At 41.2% G+C, this 17,999-nt stretch overlaps 1 protein-coding gene across 1 annotated transcript; it reads right to left on the bottom strand.

The window, feature by feature from the left end:
* Positions 1,452–17,592, bottom strand: MEIG1 (meiosis/spermiogenesis associated 1). Its single transcript, XM_005687963.3, has 3 exons — positions 17,405–17,592; positions 5,971–6,137; positions 1,452–1,767 (listed from the first exon to the last, which is right to left on the bottom strand). The coding sequence occupies exons 1-3, from the start codon at positions 17,442–17,444 to the stop codon at positions 1,639–1,641; spliced, it is 336 nt and encodes a 111-aa protein (XP_005688020.1). The 5' UTR covers positions 17,445–17,592; the 3' UTR covers positions 1,452–1,638.

Below are 17,999 nucleotides of genomic sequence, written 5' to 3'. Positions count from 1 at the left end.
GCCTGGAGTTGAATGAATTGATAAATATGAGCTTGAGAGAGTCAGTTCCTGGGTAGGTTGATAAGAAGTCTGGGGTCCCCAAGGAGGAGATAGGAGTCTGGAGTTCTCAAGGAGGAGAAAAGGACACACTTTTTTTCTACACTGCTTTGTCATAGTTAATATAACATTGTATCCTGGTTGAGGACATGTTTCTCCTTCTTGAGAACCTTCTGACTAATTCTGTCATATTAAAATGTATATTCTGGGAGTGGGTCTGATAAGGCCTTTACAACCTTGAGACATTCTTTTCATTTATTGTAATAACCAATTGAAAAAGTGTATAGCTCCGTTGCTAAGACTAGCAAGGGGGGCACTCTCCATCCCTCTTCTGATGTCTATGTTAGAAGCTTTCTCTGTCCCTTTTTATACTTTAAGAAAACTCTGCTACATATAAGCTCTTGAGTGATCAAGTCTGGTCCCTGGTCCCAAGCTAAACCTTCTTCAGAGATCCAACGTACCCAACATCGTTCACCCGTAAGCTATCAAGCTCATGGCGTGAATCTATTTAATGGTCAGAACTTATCAATGGGGACAAAAAAAAAGTCTTGTGCATGCACGCATGCTAAGTTGCTTTATTTGTGTCTCACTTTTTTGCAACCCCACGGACTGTAGCCCACCAGGCTCCTCTGTCCAGGGAACACCAGGCAAGAATACTGGAGTGGGTTGCCATACACTTCAGGGTATCTTCCCAACCCCGGAACTGAACCCAGGTGTCCTGCATTTCAGGTGAATTCTTTATCATCTGAGCCACTAGGGAAGCCCAGTGACAAAAAATTTACAATAAAAGGCTATCTTTCATCTATTTAAATTCAAAGTCCTCAGGACTCACTGACCTGGGGGCACTTCTTAAGTCTCCAGGATAATAGCCTTCCTTGTTCTTGGGCTATTACTGCAGTGATTAAAGGAAGCACTGGAACATATTTTCTGTGGTGGTGATTCAAGGGCGACCCAGAAGCTGACCCAGGACAAGGTTTCAAGTCCAAGGAAGTGACTCAGAGGAAGAGGACCAGCAGGGCAGTGGGGGAAGGGGTGAGGAAGGGAGATAACCAATTGCTACGTCATCCAATGAGATACCGTGGCATGTGACTGGAGATTAACCTCAGGAGATTAACGTTCCTCTAGAGGAAGCAGGTGGCTGGCACCTGTCTGCCCCAGCCACCATCATTTCTTGGCAATTCAGTGAAAAGCAAAGGAATCTAGAGGCAAGAGAAAGCTCCCGGGCCACAGAATGCAGATCTGGCAGTTCAAAGTGATGGTCTAGTGAAGTGGTAAAGGCTGGGGGGCTGGGGGTGGGCCTAACCTCTACACAACCACTTGAATGGTTTCCTGGGTGGGGGGGCTTTCTCTTCCCCTGCACAGCTGTTAACATTACCACAGTTAAAACAGGAAGAACCAGACTGAGGCGGGCATCAGTGGCATGCTACTGCAGTTATATTTTAGAACAAAAGGAGATGATTACCAGAGACCAACTTTTGGTGTCTCAAAATATTCCATTGGAGTCTGCACTTGTGGGTATTTTGTAAAATGACACTTACATGATGTCAAATGAAACAACAGATTTTTTAAAAAGATCACGGCAAGCAATACTGAGAAGAAAGGCTAGTAAGCATAAATTTTCACTTTGTGGACTTCCTTGTCGTCGCACTCCCTCTGTTTGTCGTAGTAATAGAAAGTATTGTCCCTTCTCTGAAGCTTCTTCACATATCCTGTCTCTGGCCAACGATCTACCTGTGCATCCAAAACCAAAACACAGACATTGTAATGGTCCTTCCATATAACTGTTCACTATCAAACCTTTAAAAGTGCAAGTCACACCAAACAGAGCTCTTAGTGATGTCTTACACTTGTAGACACATAGACACACACACATAAAAAACACACATACAACACACTTGTCTTACGTTGTAACCTTATACTGAAGGACACCTGGTTCAATGCTTCTCCCTAGATCCCAATTTCTAGATTTAAATTTCTGCTCTGCAGCCAAGATAAAACATTCAGAATAATCTAAACTTTATTCTTCTTATATGTACAGATGATTTTAGGCATTATTACTTACTAACTTCTGAAAATAATACCTAAGGAGGGAATTAGGGCTAGGCTCAGGCAACAGTAAGAAGCTAGACTGGATGTCTCTAAAGGTGAATGTGTATTTCATGTCCATATTTCACACGCACACCTTGAAGCTCATTTTCATAGAAATCTGAGGTCATGAACAGAGTCTTCAGCAACCTCTTCTTAGCTTCTCCACCTTAGTCTTTCTCATTTGCCATATTGGTTTGCTTACTTGATTGTTTGGCTTGATCCACTTTGAACTGTTTTTTTCCCTTCCTCTGTGAATTCACATTATACCTTCTTGCTCAGGCCAGTGCATTTCTGCTCTTGTTGGATATGTTGCTTCTGGATGGTGTGAAGTCTACTCCATCACTGTCAAAACCCAATTATTTGGATTTTGTGTTCGTGGCATTCAAAACCAAGTCCTGTTCTTCAACATCATCTCTGCTGACAGCTACTCATTCTCCAGACTTATAAACCACAGCTTCCAAACTGGAGTACAGAAGCTCCACGAATATAAATGGATATACATCTTTTATTTTCTAACAATGTATTTTTGCTTTCTCCTGTCATTTCATTTATTTAGGAGTTAGCAAGAATGGGTAGCAGTCTATCTGATGAACGCTGGCAGGCTCTCTGACAGGTACATCACAGAGAAAGGCGATGTTTTCCATCACTTAGGTCAAGCCTGCTTGACTTCGTGGTTTCCACTACCCTCAGTGGAGAAAGAAAGAAGTTCTCAAGACATTATTACCACTCTCTTTCTCTTGAGGCCAACAGTAGGCTCTCTCATTTACTAGGGTCCCCCAACCACCTCACTCAGTGAAGAAGCAGTAGCCTGCAGCTGGTTTAGGATTACCCACAGCACTTCATGTGGAGTGAGGAAGGAGACAGGTGGGCCCAGGCTGAGCAGCTGCGGCCACTTCTGCCGACACTTTGAGGTAAGACCAGCAGGATGAGAGCCCTGACTGGGGCAGAAGACAAAGCGACCCCATTTTTCTCATTCTTGTGGTCAAGGGGATTTCCCAGCTGGACACATGCACAGAGGAGATCATCAGTCTCAGAAGGGGACAAAAGAGGGAGGAGCCACCAGCTCACAGTATGTCCTGCCAACCTCCCAGACACCTTTGCACTGGACTTCATCTTGGGTGAAAGATGCACACACGTCCACCATGAAGGACCTTGAGTCAGACCAAATGTGGGCACAAACAAGACAGCTAGTCAGAGATAACCCAGGTGACTGCCCCCCATATCAGCGATCTAAGCCACCTCTATTGGGTACAGCTCACTCTGAGCCTGCCCAGGTGTTCCTCTACAGGTTCTTTGCTTCCAATAAACACTTTATGTGCTTCACAGTCTTTGCTGAATATTTCTTCAAGGAAGTCAAGGACCAAGGTCCTGCTTCCAGCTGCTTTGTCCCTGGAAATCAGGAGGGGCCTCCAAGTAGCTATATTGGTTTTGTCTCATCAACCTCTAGGCTTTTTTCCTTCTATAACCCTTCACTGTTTCATAATTTTTCCTTCTCGGCTTTCTACCCATCACTCCCATTCAACCTAGGAAAACTTCATTCCTTAGAGAGTGGTGGTGGGGATGGGGTTGGGGGGTTGATATAATCCTCAAGTCAGCTCTCCTTGGGCAGGAAATCAGTCAGTAACGACAGTGTCTATAAGGACATGTACTTCAGATAAGAACAAAGGGCTCAAGCCCTTCAGACAACTGCCAATCAAAGCAAGCCTTTGGGTATCATCCTGCCCATCCTCTACAGCCCACTGCAAATGCCTCTTGGGGCCCAAAGCCCTTTTGGAAGATTGTCCTTAAAGGAAGAAATTTTTATCTTCCTCTAATCTGGGGGCGCATATATTTTCACTCACGTAAGTTTTCATTGTTTGTCATTCTTAATCTTCCACTCCAAGATACAAGAACAATAAGAGCTATCATTCACCAAACACCATTCACTCAAAGAATTACTACCGAGCACCACAAAATCAGGTATTTCCAATGCTTGATTTCATTTAATTTGAGACATTATTCCAAAGCAGGCACTGGCATTGCCCTTTTACACTTGAGCTCTGCAAGGTAAGCATTAACCTTATTCAGGGTTACACAGCCAAGGAGGAGAGCCAGGATGCAAAGCCTGGACAGACTGATTTCACAGTCTGTACCCTTTCCACTGGCCCACTAAATTTCCTGAGGTCAGGCACTTGATTTTATATTTATCTTTTTAAAGCTTCTGGCACAGAAACTGGTTACAGGGCAGGTACCCAAAAAATATACACAGAAGTAAGATATAAAACATCTCTGTAATTGTCAAGTCATTCAATGGATAGTGGTGTTCTTCCCTTCATTATACACACATACACACACAAATCCCTCAGGTGCTTTTTGGGGACTTTCTCTTTAAAGGTGTTCTTCGTGTTCCCTTAAATCTGATCTCATCTCTGAGCTCAGTCCCAACAGTTTCTGTAACGGTGTAGGTGCGGGAGTGCCTGTATGTCCCTGGGTCTTTGGGTCTTATACACCTTTCAGGGGCATCCCAGTGTGAAGGCAAGGTATATGGAGCTTATTTCTGACCTGCAGTAAAATGTTAATGCTTGTGTTTTGCCTATTTAAAAGCCACAGATAATAAAGTAATGAAAACTCCCTTTTGGTAATGTGGACCAAAATGTAAAATGCTACTAGAATTGAAAAAATGGATGTGGGATGGTCACAGTCATCAGTCAAATCCTCATTAGAGAGTTTTTTTTTTTCATTAAATTTTTATTTTTACTTTATTTTACTTTACAATACAGTATTGGTTTTAAATTTTATACCTCACCACTGCTAATACTCTCTATTAAGTTAACGTCCATTAAACAAAAGAGTCTATTACACTTTAGCTCTGGGTTGCCTTCATCATATTTTTCTGTCTAGTTTTTTAGGAAATGTGGAGTAGAGATCAACAAATAGAATGAAGAAAGAAAAAGAATAAGGGGATCTGAAAAACCTGCTCATGAATGAGTCTGTTAAAAAAATAATAAAACAATTTGAAAATAAACAATAATAAACACTTTGTGGTAATATCAACTCCAAAACCTAATATACATTTATGAATACTATATCATATTCTATAATATTCCTCAAAACTCAGTCTCCCCATATTCAGTAGGATAAATGAATTTTAAAAAACACATTATAAACTAGGGCCATATCTAGATTTTGTCTAGTCTTTGAAAAGCAAAACCATGTCTCCACTCTCTCAAGAAAGCCTGGAGTATACAGCCAAAGTCAGGAAATTTTGTTGCCTAAGGCAGAATTTGGTAGGTCAACTGATAAAGAATCCACCTGCAATGCTAGAGAACCAGTTTGATCCCTGGGTTGGGAAGATCCCCTGGAGGAGGGCATGGCAACCTACTCCAGTATTCTTGCCTGGAGAATTGCCATGGATAGAGAAGCCTGGCAGGCTACAGTCCATGGGGTTGCAAAGAGTTAGATATGACTGAGCGACTAAGCATATAATTTGCAGTTGAAATTTAAAAACACAGAAAGGAAACAAACTGAATATCTGATAAGAGAACTTATCTTATCAGAACCCTCACCCTAGTGAGAGTTATGGCCTACCATAACGGATTTGTCTGGCACAGCACAGTTGCTCAGTAAAAGCTAGAAAATTCTTAATGTTTCTGTGCTGAGACCTCTTGCTGCAGTCTACCTGAAAATCATTCTTCTGAACCTTAGTCTCTTTATCAATAAAATCAGGGGGTTGGGGTAGAATTCCCTTTCAGTATTCTCTAGTGCTTTATTGGTGGTGGGTTTTCTGTTTGTTTTTTTATTTTTTAATGCTTTTCACCCTCTAACAAATTCATTTTGAGTTCCGATTTGTAGAGGCATAAATCTTACCATAGAAACTTGCTTCACTTGTTTATATTCAATTTCATCTCGATATCCTGCTTGTTGAAATCTGTACAGATTTTCTATCTCTTCTGACCATTTTTTGGCACGACTTATTGATTTTGGTTTCACGTCAGAACTAGCCATGGCTACACAGGTCTTCTTACTAAGTATTTCTGAAGGATGTTTAAAAAAAAGTTCATTAGATAACACAGTAGTGACAGTTTGGGAAACCCCTTTAAGAATGAACCAAAGTAGATTTTTTTAAAATTAGAGTTAAGAATCCCATTAAATATGTTAGCTTTTTAAACATTCAATTCCAAAAGTAAGAAGGATCCATGTTCTATTTTGGAAATAAAGTCAATCCTGAAGTGATGTCTTAAGTGGTGCAGACTGATTCTGGCATTTCAAATAATAGTTTACACATTTCTGAAATCCTTTTCTTACTTTTGTTTTTAATTTTATTTATTTATGTGTTTGGCTGTGCTAGGTCTTTTTTGCTGCGCGGGCTTTTCTCTAGTTGCAGTGCAGGCTTCTCATTGCCGTGGCGTCTTTTATTGTAGAGCATGGTCTCTAGGGTGCACAGGCTTCAGTAGTTGCAGCACGTAAGTTTAGTAACTGTGACTCCCGGGTGACTCAACAGCTGTGGTGCACCGGCTTAGCTGCTCTGAGGCACATGGAATCTTCCCAGATTAGGGATTGAACCTGTGTCTCCTGCACTGACAAGTGGATTCTTACCACTGAGCCACCAGGGAAGCGACCCCTCACTCTCTTATTTTTAACTACTCAGGAGATTGTCAAAGTATCCTACCATTATTTCATTTAATCATTTTCAAAATTTTATCTCCCTCTTTTTCCCTAAAAAGGGAATGTAAGATCAGTCTTCCTTTTCTTCTTATGGGGAAGCAAGGGTTTCCTCCTTTTTCTTTTCTTAACTGTTCGGAAATATGCCACTCACTGCAGGCCAGTAACTCAGGTCACTGTGCTCTGATGTGAGAAGATGGACCATCTACGCAGTAGGTAAAAGCTGTCTCTGTGTCCTAGTACTGAGATCACTGATTTTAAAACAACTTAGAAGCAAGACAGCTAAGATGGCAGAGGAATAGGGAGGGGGAGACCACTTTCTCCCCCACAAATTCATTGAAAGAACATTTGAACGCTGAGCAAATTCTGCAAAACAACTTCTGAATGCTGGCAGAGGACATCAGGCACCCAGAAAGGCAGCCCATTGTCTTTGAAAGGGGGTAGGAAAAATATAAAAGATAAAAAGAGAGACAAAAGAGGTAGGGATGGAGATCCATCTGGGAAGGGAGTCTTAAAAAAGAGAGACGTTTCCAAACACCAGGAAACACTCTCACCGGGGAGTGTGTGGCGAGCCTTGGAACCTCAGCGGGCAACATAACCGGGAGGAAAAATAAATAAATAATTAAACCCCACAGATTATGTGTCTAACAGCAACTCCCAGCAGAGACACAGCGCAGACACCGGCATCCGCCACTAGCAAGTGGGGACTGGACAGGGAGGCGGGGGCTACATTGCTTAGGGTAAGGACCAGCCCTGAGTGCCCCAAGGGCAATCTGAGAGAACTAACTAGAGACAGCAACCCAAAACTGCGGGATAGCTATCCCGTGAAAAGCCCTAACCTAAGACACCGCCAGGCCTGCTCACAGAACAAAGGACTGAGCAGAGCTAGCCAGCTGTGGACCAGCCCATCCCCCACCGGAGACAGGCAGGGGAGGGCAGCCATAGCCAAAATGGGGCAATCGCGGCCCCAGAGAGGCATCATCTACCAACCTGCAAGCAGGCTTCGTTGCTAACCAAGACTTCTTGGGATTCTGGATGGTCGACATCCACCGGGAGGGTCGCAGCCAGAGATCAGCTCCCAGGAGTGACACGCGGCACACCTGAGAAGGCACGGCCACTGTACACCCAGAAAACTGAGCCGCAGGGATGGGGCAGGCGATAAGCCACAGCCCCCAACTGGGGGCGACTGCACTCGCCAAGCACCTGGTCACCTGAGCTGCTCGGACCTGGGAAGGGCACAAAACGAAGGCCCAACCAAGTCTGTGCCTTTGTGGAGTACCCGAGAATCTGAATCTGAGCAGCTTAGACCTGGAAAGTCCATGCAACCCGGGGCCCACCTCAGACAGTTCCCAGCAGAGCAACCTAGAGCCTGAACAGTATAGACTGGGAAAGCACACATGCTATGAGCGGGGGCAAACCCAGTGTGGCCGAGACACTGTGAGCACTCCTCACACATGCCAGTGATATTTGTTTGCAGTGTTCCTCCCTCCCTGCAGCAGGACTGAACAAGCGAGCCTAAAAAAGTGACCACCATCTCTCCCTTGTGTCAGGGTGGAAATTAGACACTGAGTCAGTCAGTCAGTTCAGTTGCTCAGTCATGTCCAACTCTTTGAGACCCCATGAATCGCAGCACGCCAGGCCTCCCTGTCCATCACCATCTCCCGGAGTTCACTCAGATTCACATCCATCGAGTCAGTGATGCCATCCAGCTATCTCATCCTTGGTCGTCCCCTTCTCCTCCTGCCCCCAATCCCTCCCAGCATCAGAGTCTTTTCCAATGAGTCAACCCTTCGCATGAGGTGGCCAAAGTACTGGAGCTTCAGCTTTAGCATCATTCCTTCCAAAGAAATCCCAGGGAGATGAGGCCAGCAAACAGAGAAGCTAAAATGAATAGAGGGAATCACTTTGGAAGTGACAGGTACAATAGATTAAAACCCTGCAGCTAGCAACGACTACATAGGAGGGGGCCTATAGATCTTGAGAAGTATAAACTGGATCAAGGAACTATCTGAAAATGAACTGACCCCACACTGTCCACAACACCACCAGAGAAAGTCCTAGATATATTTTTACTATTATCATTTTTTAATTAAAAATATTTAAAAAATTTTTAAGTCCTCTATTACTCCTTTAATTTTCATTTTTATAACCTACTTTTACTTTGCAAAAAAAAAGGACCTATTTTAAAAGCAAACTTCATATATATATAATTTTGTGACTTTGGTTTTTTTTCTTTAGTATTTTATTTTTGAGAATCTAACCTCTACTCTAGATTTTTAATCTTTGCTTTTTGGTATTTGTTATCAGTTTTGTACCTTTAAGAACCCAATCTTCAGTACCTATTTTTACTTGAGAGTGAGATTACTCTCCCCCTTTGGTCTCTTCTTTTTCTCCACCAGGTCGCCCTCCCCCTTCTCTTCTGTACTCAACTCTGTGAATCTCCTTGTGTGTTCCGGGCTGTGGAGAACACTTAGGGAACTGATTACTGGCTAGATCTGTCTCGCTCCTTTTGATTCCCCCTTTTATCCTTCTGGCCACCTCTCTCTCCTTCCTCCCTTTTCTCTTCTCTGTATTATTCCGTGAACATCTCTGAGGGGTCCAGATTGTGGAGAGCACATAGGGAAGTGATTACTGGCTAGCTTGCTCTCTCCCCTTTTGATTCCCCCTCTTCTCCTCCTGGTCACCTCTATCTCCCTCCTCCCTCTTCTCTTCCCCATGTAACTCTGTGTACCTTTCCGGGTGTCCCTCACTGTGGAGAAACTTTTCATCATTAACCTAGATGTTTTATCATCAGTGCTGTATAGATGGAGAAGTCTTGAGGCTACTGTAAGAATAAGACTGAAAACCAGAGGCAGGAGGCTTAAGTCCAAATCCTGAGAACATCAGAGAACTCCTGACTCCAGGGAACATTAATCAATACGAGCTCATCAAACACCTCCATACCTACACTAAAACCAAGCACCACCCAAGGGCCAACAAGTTGCAGAGAAAGACATACCACACACATTCTCCAGCAACACAAGAACATAGCCCTGAGCTTCAATATGCATATTGGCTTCCCAAAGGCACACCAAACCCATTGACATCTCATAACTCATTACTGGACACTTCATTGCACTCCAGAGAGAAGAAATCCAGCTCCACCCACCAGAACACCGACACAAGCTTCCCTAACCATGAAACCTTGACAAGCCACCCGTACAACCCCACCCACAGTGAGGAATCTCCACAATAAAGAGGAACCACAAACTGCCAGGATACAGAAAGGCCACCCCAAACACAGCAATATAAATGAGAAGAAAAGGCAGAGAAATACCCAGCAGGTAAAGGAACAGGATAAATGCCCACCAAACCAAACAAAAGAGGAAGAGATAGGGAATCTACCTGATAAAGAATTCCAAATAATGAGAGTGAAAATGATCCAAAATCTTGAAAACAAAATGGAGTTACAGATAAACAGCCCGGAGACAAGGATCCAGAAGATGCAAGAAAGGTTTAACAGGGACCTAGAAGAAATAAAAAAGAGTCAATATATAATGAATAATGCAATAAATGAGATCAAAAACACTCTGGAGGGAACCAACAGGAGAATAATGGAGGCAGAAAATAGGATAAGTGAGGTAGAAGATAGAATGGTGGAAATAAAGGAAACAGAGATTAAAAAAAAAAAAAAAAAAAGAAGAACAACCTCAGAGACCTCTGGGACAATGTTAAATGCTCCGACATTCAAGTCATAGGAGTCCCAGAAGAAGACAAAAAGAAAGACCATGAGAAAATACTTGAGGAGATAATAGTTGAAAACTTCCCTAAAATGGGGAAGGAAATAATCACCCAAGTCTAAGAAACCCAGAGAGTCCCAAACAGAAACACCCCAAGACACATATTAATCAAATTAAAAAGATCAAACACAAAGAACAAATATTAAAAGCAGCAAGGGAAAAACAACAAATAATACACAAGGGGATTCCCATAAGGATAACAGCTGATCTTTCAATAGAAACTCTTCAAGCCAGGAGGGAATGGCAAGACATAATTAAAGTGATGAAAGAAAATAACCTACAGCCCAGATTACTGTACCCAGCAAGGATCTCATTCAAATATGAAGGAGAAATCAAAAGCTTTACAGACAAGCAAAAGCTGAGAGAATTCAACACCACTAAACCAGCTATCCAACAAATGTTAAAGGATCTTCTCTAGACAGGAAACACAGAAAGAGTACATAAACTCAAACCCAAAACAATAAAGTAAATGGCAATGGGATCATACTTATCAATAATTACCTTAAATGTAAATGGGTTGAATGCCCCAACCAAAAGACAAAGACTGACTGAATGGATACAAAAACAAGACCCCTATATATGTTGTCTACAAGAGATCCACCTCAAAACAAGGGACACATACAGACTGAAAGTGAAGGGCTGGAAAAAGATATTCCATGCAAACAGAGACCAAAAGAAAGCAGGAGTAGCAATACTCATGTCAGATAAAATAGACTTTAAAACAAAGGCTGTGAAAAGAGACAAAGAAGGACACTACATAATGATCAAAGGATCAATCCAAGAAGAAGATATAACAATTATAAATATATATGCACCCAATACAGGAGCACCACAATATGTAAGACAAATGCTAACAAGTATGAAAGGGGAAATTAACAATAACACAATAATAGTGGGAGACTTTAATAGCCCACTCACACCTATGGATAGATCAACTAAACAGAAAATTAACAAGGAAACACAAACTTTAAAATATGCAATAGACCAGTTAGACCTAATTGATATCTATAGGACATCTCACCCCAAAACAATGAATTTCACCTTTTTCTCAAGCACACACAGAACCTTCTCCAGGATAGATCACATTCTGGGCCATAAATCTAGCCTTGGTAAATTTAAAAAAAACCTGAAATCATTCCAAGCATCTTTTCTGACCACAACACAGTAAGATTAGATGTCAATTACAGGAGAAAAAGTATTAAAAATTCCAACATATGGAGGCTGAACAACATGCTGCTGAATAACCAACAAATCACAGAAGAAATAAAAAGAAGAAATCAAAATATGCATAGAAATGAATGAAAATGAAAACACAACAACCCAAAACCTATGGGACACTGCAAAAGCAGTGCTAAGGGGAAGGTTCATAGCAATACAGGCTTACCTCAAGAAACAAGAAAAAAGTCAAATAAATAACCTAACTCTACACCTAAAGCAACTAGAAAAGGAAGAAATGAAGAACCCCAGGGTTAGTAGAAGGAAAGAAATCTTAAAAATTAGGGCAGAAATAAATGCAAAAGAAACAATAGAGACCATAGCAAAAATCAACAAACCCAAAAGCTGGTTCTTTGAGAAGATAAATAAAATTGACAAACCATTAGCAACACTCATCAAGAAACAAAGGGAGAAAAATCAAATCAACAAAATTAGAAGTGAAAATGAAGCGATCACAACAGACAACATAGAAATACAAGGCATCATAAGAGACTACTATCAGCAACTATATGCCAATAAAATGGACAACTTGGAAGAAATGGATAAATTCTTAGAAATGTACAACTTTCAAAAACTGAACCAGGAAGAAATAGAAAATCTTAGCAGACCCATCACAAACACAGAAATTGAAACTGTAATCAGAAATCTTCCAGCAAACAAAAGCCCAGGACCAGACGGCTTCACAGCTGAATTCTACCAAAAATTTAGAGAAGAGCTAACACCTATCCTACTCAAACTCTTCCAGAAAATTGCAGAGGAAGGTAAATTTCCAAACTCATTCTATGAAGCCACCATCACCCTAATACCAAAACCTGACAAAGATGCCACAAAAAAAAGAAAACTACAGGCCAATATCACTGATGAACATAGATGCAAAACTCCTTAACAAAATTCTAGCAAACAGAATCCAACAACGTATTAAAAAGATCATTCATCATGACCAAGTGGGCTTTATCCCAGGGATGCAAGGATTCTTCAATATCTACAAATCAATCAATTTAATACTCCACATTAACAAATTGAAAAATGATTATCTCAATAGATGCAGAGAAAGCCTTTGACAAAATTCAACATCCATTTATGATTAAAAAAAAAAAAACAAACCTCCAGAAAGCAGGAATAGAAGGAACATACCTCAACATAATAAAAGCTATATATGACAAACCCTCAGCAAACATTATCCTCAATGGTGAAAAATTGAAAGCATTTCCCCTAAAGTCAGGAACAAGACAAGGGTGCCCCCTCTCACCACTACTATTCAACATAGTTTTTGAAGTTTTGGCCACAGCAATCAGAGCAGAAAAGGAAATAAAAGGAATCCAGATTGGAAAAGAAGTAAAACTCTCACTGTTTGCAGATGACATGGTCCTCTACCATAGAAAACCCTAAAGACTCCACCAGAAAATTACTAGAGCTAATCAATGAATATAGTAAAGTTGCAGGATATAAAATCAACACACAGAAATCCCTTGCATTCCTATACACTAACAATGAGAAAACAAAGAGAAATTAAGGAAACAATTCCATTCACCATTGCAACGAAAAGAATAAAATACTTAGGAATATATCTACCTAAAGAAACAAAAGACCTATATATAGAAAACTATAAAACATTGGTGAAAGAAATCAAAGAGGACACAAATAGATGGAGAAATATACCATGTTCATGGATCAGAAGAATCAATATACTGAAAATGATTATACTACCCAAAGCAATCTACAGATTCAATGCAATCCCTATCAAGCTACCAGTGGTATTTTTCACAGAGCTAGAACAAATAATTTCACAATTTGTATGGAAATACAAAAAACCTCGAATAGCCAAAGCAACCTTGACAAAGAAGGATGGAACTGGAGGAATCAATCTGCCTGACTTCAGGCTCTACTGCAAAGCCACAGTCATCATGACAGTATGGTCCTGGCACAAAGACAGAAATATAGATCAATGGAACAAAATAGAAAGCCCAGAGATAAATCCACACACCTATGGACACCTTATCTTCGACAAAGGAGGCAAGAATATACAGTGGATTAAAGACAATCTCTTTAACAAGTGGTGCTGGGAAAACTGGTCAACCACTTGTAAAAGAATGAAACTAGAACACTTTCTAACACCATACACAAAAATAAACCCAAAATGGATTAATGATCTAAATGTAAGACCAGAAACTACAAAACTCCTAGAGGAGAACATAGGCAAAACACTCTTCCACATAAATCACAGCAGGATCCTCTATGACCCACCTCCCAGAATATTGGAAGTAAAAGCAACAATAAACAAATGGGACCTAATTAAACTTAAAAGCTTTTGCACAACAAAGGAAACTATAAGCAAGGTGAAAAGACAGCCTTCAGAATGGGAGAAAATAATAGCAAATGAAGCAACTGAAAAAGAATTAATCTCAAAAATATACAAGCAACTCCTGAAGTTCAATTCTAGAAAAATAAAAGACCTAGTCAAAAAATGAGCCAAAGAATTAAACAGACATTTCTCCAAAGAAGACATACAGATGGCTAACAAACACATGAAATGATGCTCAGCATCACTCATTATCAGAGAAATGCAAATCAAAACCACAATGAGGTACCATTTCACGCCAGTCAGAATGGCTGCGATCCAAAAGTCTACAAACAATAAATGCTGGAGAGGGTGTGGAGAAAAGGGAACCCTCTTACACTGTTGGTGGGAATGCAAACTAGTACAGCCACTATGGAGAACAGTGTGGAGATTCCTTAAAAAACTGGAAATAGAACTGCCATATGACCCAGCAATCCCACTTCTGGGCATACACACCGAGGAAACCAGAATTGAAAGAGACAAGTGTATCCCAATGTTCATCACAGCACTGTTTATAATAGCCAGGACATGGAAGCAACCTAGATGTCCAATAGCTGATGAATGGATAAGAAAGCTGTGGTACATATACGCAATGCAGTATTACTCAGCCATTAAAAAGAATACATTTGAGTCAGTTCTAATAAGGTGGATGAAACTGGAGCCGATTATACAGAGTGAAGTAAGCCAGAAAGAAAAACACCAATACAGTACGCTAACACATATATATGGAATTTGAAAGATGGTAACGATAACCCTGTATGTGAGACAGCAAAAGAGACACAGATGTACAGAACAGTCTTTTGGACTCTGTGAGAGAGGGAGAGGGTGGGATGGTTTGGGAGAATGGCATTGAAACATGTATATTATCATACGTGAAATGGATTGCCAGTCCAGGTTCGATGCATGATACAGGGTGCTCGGGGCTGGTGCACTGGGATGACCCTGAGGGATGGGATGGGAAGGGAGGTGAGAGGGGGGTTCAAGATGGGGAACACATGTACACCTATGGTGGACTCATGCCAAAGTATGGCAAAACCAATACAATATTGTAAAGTAATTATCCTCCAATTAAAATAAATAAATTTATACTAAAATTTTTTAAAACAACTTAGTTCCTGAAATTAAATTTTCAACTCTAGTTTAAGTAACTGTATAGTCATCAAATCTGTATAGCCAATTTTTCAAAGACATAATCTTGCACTTGTTTTCTCAGCTACTTCTTATTACCCAAAAATATCATTCATTTAATATTTATTATATATAAGATGAGAGTGAAAAGGCTGGGTTAAAATTCGACATTCAAAAAACCAAGATCATGGCATCCAGTCCCATCACTTCATGGCAAATAGATAGTGAAAAGTGGAAACAGTGGCAGATTTTATTTTAGTGGGCTCCAGAATCACTGCAGCCTGAAGTTAAAAGTTGCTTGCTTCTTGGAAGAAAAGCTATGACACACCTAAACAGCGTATTAAAAAGCAGAGGCATCACAAAGGTCCATATAGCCAAAGTTATGTATGGTTCTTCCAGTAGTCATGTGTGCATGTGAGAGTTGGACCATAAAGAAAGTTGAATGCCCAAGAATTAATGCTTTCGAACTGTGGTGTTGGAGAAGACTCTTGAGAGTCCCTTGGACAGCAGGGAGATCAAACCAGTCAATCCTAAAGGTAATCAACCCTGAATACTCATTGGAAGGACTGAAGCTGAAGCTCCAATACTTCGGCTGTCTGATGTGAAGAGGTGACTCATTGGAAAAGACCCTGATGCTGGGAAAGATTGAGAGCAGGTGGAGAAGGGGGCAACAGAGAATGAAATGGTTGGATGTCATCACCAATTCAATGGACATGAGTTTGAGCAAACTCCTGGAGATAGAGGACAGAGAAGCCTAGTGTGCTGCAAACCACAGGGCGTAAAGAGTCAGACATGACTTAGTGACTCAACAGTGAACAATAATATTTTATAGTACATATTATATATGTATATTGCATTTTAATATTATAATTATTATATATTAGTATATATTATAGTCATTTATGAAAGTAGTGCCCAGAATTTTCATTGTGATTACTTGAATTCATTTTTCTATTTCAGTATGGTTCTATTAGCTGAAATACGTTAAATTAGACCTAATAAAGTAGATCCTGTAAGTGAATTTGAATTTCAGTTATAACAGTGAATGCTTATGACGTTAAAGCCAAGTGGAGTCTTTACCACTGTGCCACCTGCGAAACATTCTTACAGCTTTCTATTTACTAAAAACAGAATGAAACTAAAAATAGGAAAAAATCAACTTAAAATTCCTTAAAGATTTCAGTGATTCTCAGAAATTCAGTGACTGCACTAATTCTGCTTGTAACTTTTAGCACTTTGTAAGTTTTAATGACAGATGTAGCAAAAAATAACTGATATGAAATACTTTTTACCTCTGTAATACTAAGTTGTATCTGGAGACACAGATACAACATAGTAGGCAATGCCTCCCTACTATGCAAAGATCAGACTTTATTAAACAGTATTAGGATTCACATGGGTATTGAAAAATCCAACTGATATTAATTCCCTGACAATCTGAAGCTCAGATCTAACAGAAGAAGCATTTGATGTACTGTCAAACTCCTTTCTGTACAAACATGTCACCTTCTTCTCGCTTTTAAAAGTGCTTTTAGTTTTCAAACTCCAAGAGTCATCAGTAAGGCTAATCTCCCATTTTTTTGCCCATTTTATTTTTTTCTGTTCCTAGGCAAGGCAGGATTTGTCAGAAGGGCCCTTTAACTAGCAAGTCACTTGATAACCTCTAAATTTCTCACTGTTCCCAAAGTTGTTGGTGTTCAGCTGAACAACAAAACTGGTTCCCAGAGTCCAAGCCTTGGTGGTCCATCGTCCAGGTGTGCTGTGTACCTCTGCAGCATAAAGCCTCTCCTTTTGGGGACCCTCCAAGGTGACTAATGTGACTTCTCTGGTCCCTCAAACTTTTTTTTTTTTTCCTGCCAGAAATCAGCAATCACGTCTAGGCAAAATCTGCCTAGAGAAGGCTGGGATGGAGAACGTGTCCTCAACACTGGGGATCAAATGGTCGCCCCGCAGGAGGAACTCAGAAAGGAGCCCCAGAATTGCGACCCCTAAAGACAAAGGGGGCACAGGGCCGCCTGTAAACCGCCGAGAGTTGAAATTAAAGACCCTTCCATAAAAAGAGGAAACGAGAAAATAGAGGAGGGAGACAGACAAATCTCAGGTACCCTGAAGAAGAAGGGGTGGGCCCTGGATGGCTTCGGAGAGGGCGCACCCATCCCTCCGCAATGGGGCCTCTCACCCTTGGGTCCTGCTCGCAGGGGTAACCCTCGCTCAGCCATCCTTGAGAGGCCGGGGCGCCCTGCCCAGGAGCTTGCAAGCGAGCACACCGGTGCTCGTGCTCTCCACTCGGGATCCGTGGCCTGGGCTGGGCCAGCCAGAGGCCAACCGTCACGGCCTTGGCAACGCTTCCTTTACCTGGCAACGCCTTTCGCAGCTTACTTAGGCCCCTTTGTACTCACTCAGGCCCCACCCTCTGCGAATGGGCCTTTGTGCGCAAGCGCGTGGGGCGGGGCCCAGTTTGGAGCTTGAAAGCGGATCTCTGGATGGAGCTTTGCAATTGCCTCAACCCCTCTTAGAGGTGGAGAGAGGACTGTGTCACTTGCCACTGCATCAGTCACAGACAGCATTCCCTAAAAAAGCTGATCAAGGAACAGAGACCACTGGGCTTCTGGTCCCTAATACTAAATATCTCCTATCTGTCCCACCTCTGAAATTAACCAATCCATAGGGCTGAGCATAGTGCATGACAGTCTAGTAAGCCTATGATAAATGACTTCTATAGCTTTAATTATTTTTTCCAACATTACCTTCATTATTCTATTTAAAATACTGCC

The sequence above is a fragment of the Capra hircus genome, chromosome 13, assembly GCF_001704415.2.
Source record: "Capra hircus breed San Clemente chromosome 13, ASM170441v1, whole genome shotgun sequence".
NCBI classification, from domain to species: domain Eukaryota; kingdom Metazoa; phylum Chordata; class Mammalia; order Artiodactyla; family Bovidae; genus Capra; species Capra hircus.
The sequence above is the reverse complement of the archived record's forward strand: the minus strand, read 5'-3'. Positions and strand labels throughout refer to the sequence as shown.

Excerpts from the sequence above, each read along its gene's own strand:
- MEIG1 (XM_005687963.3), bottom strand. The coding sequence starts at position 17,444 with ATGGCTGAGCGAGGGTTACCCCTGCGAGCAGGACCCAAGG. Across the intron at positions 6,138-17,404 it reads CCTGCGAGCAGGACCCAAGG|AAATACTTAGTAAGAAGACC; the intron begins GTGAGAGGCCCC and ends AACATCCTTCAG. Across the intron at positions 1,768-5,970 it reads AAGTGAAGCAAGTTTCTATG|GTAGATCGTTGGCCAGAGAC; the intron begins GTAAGATTTATG and ends TTGGATGCACAG.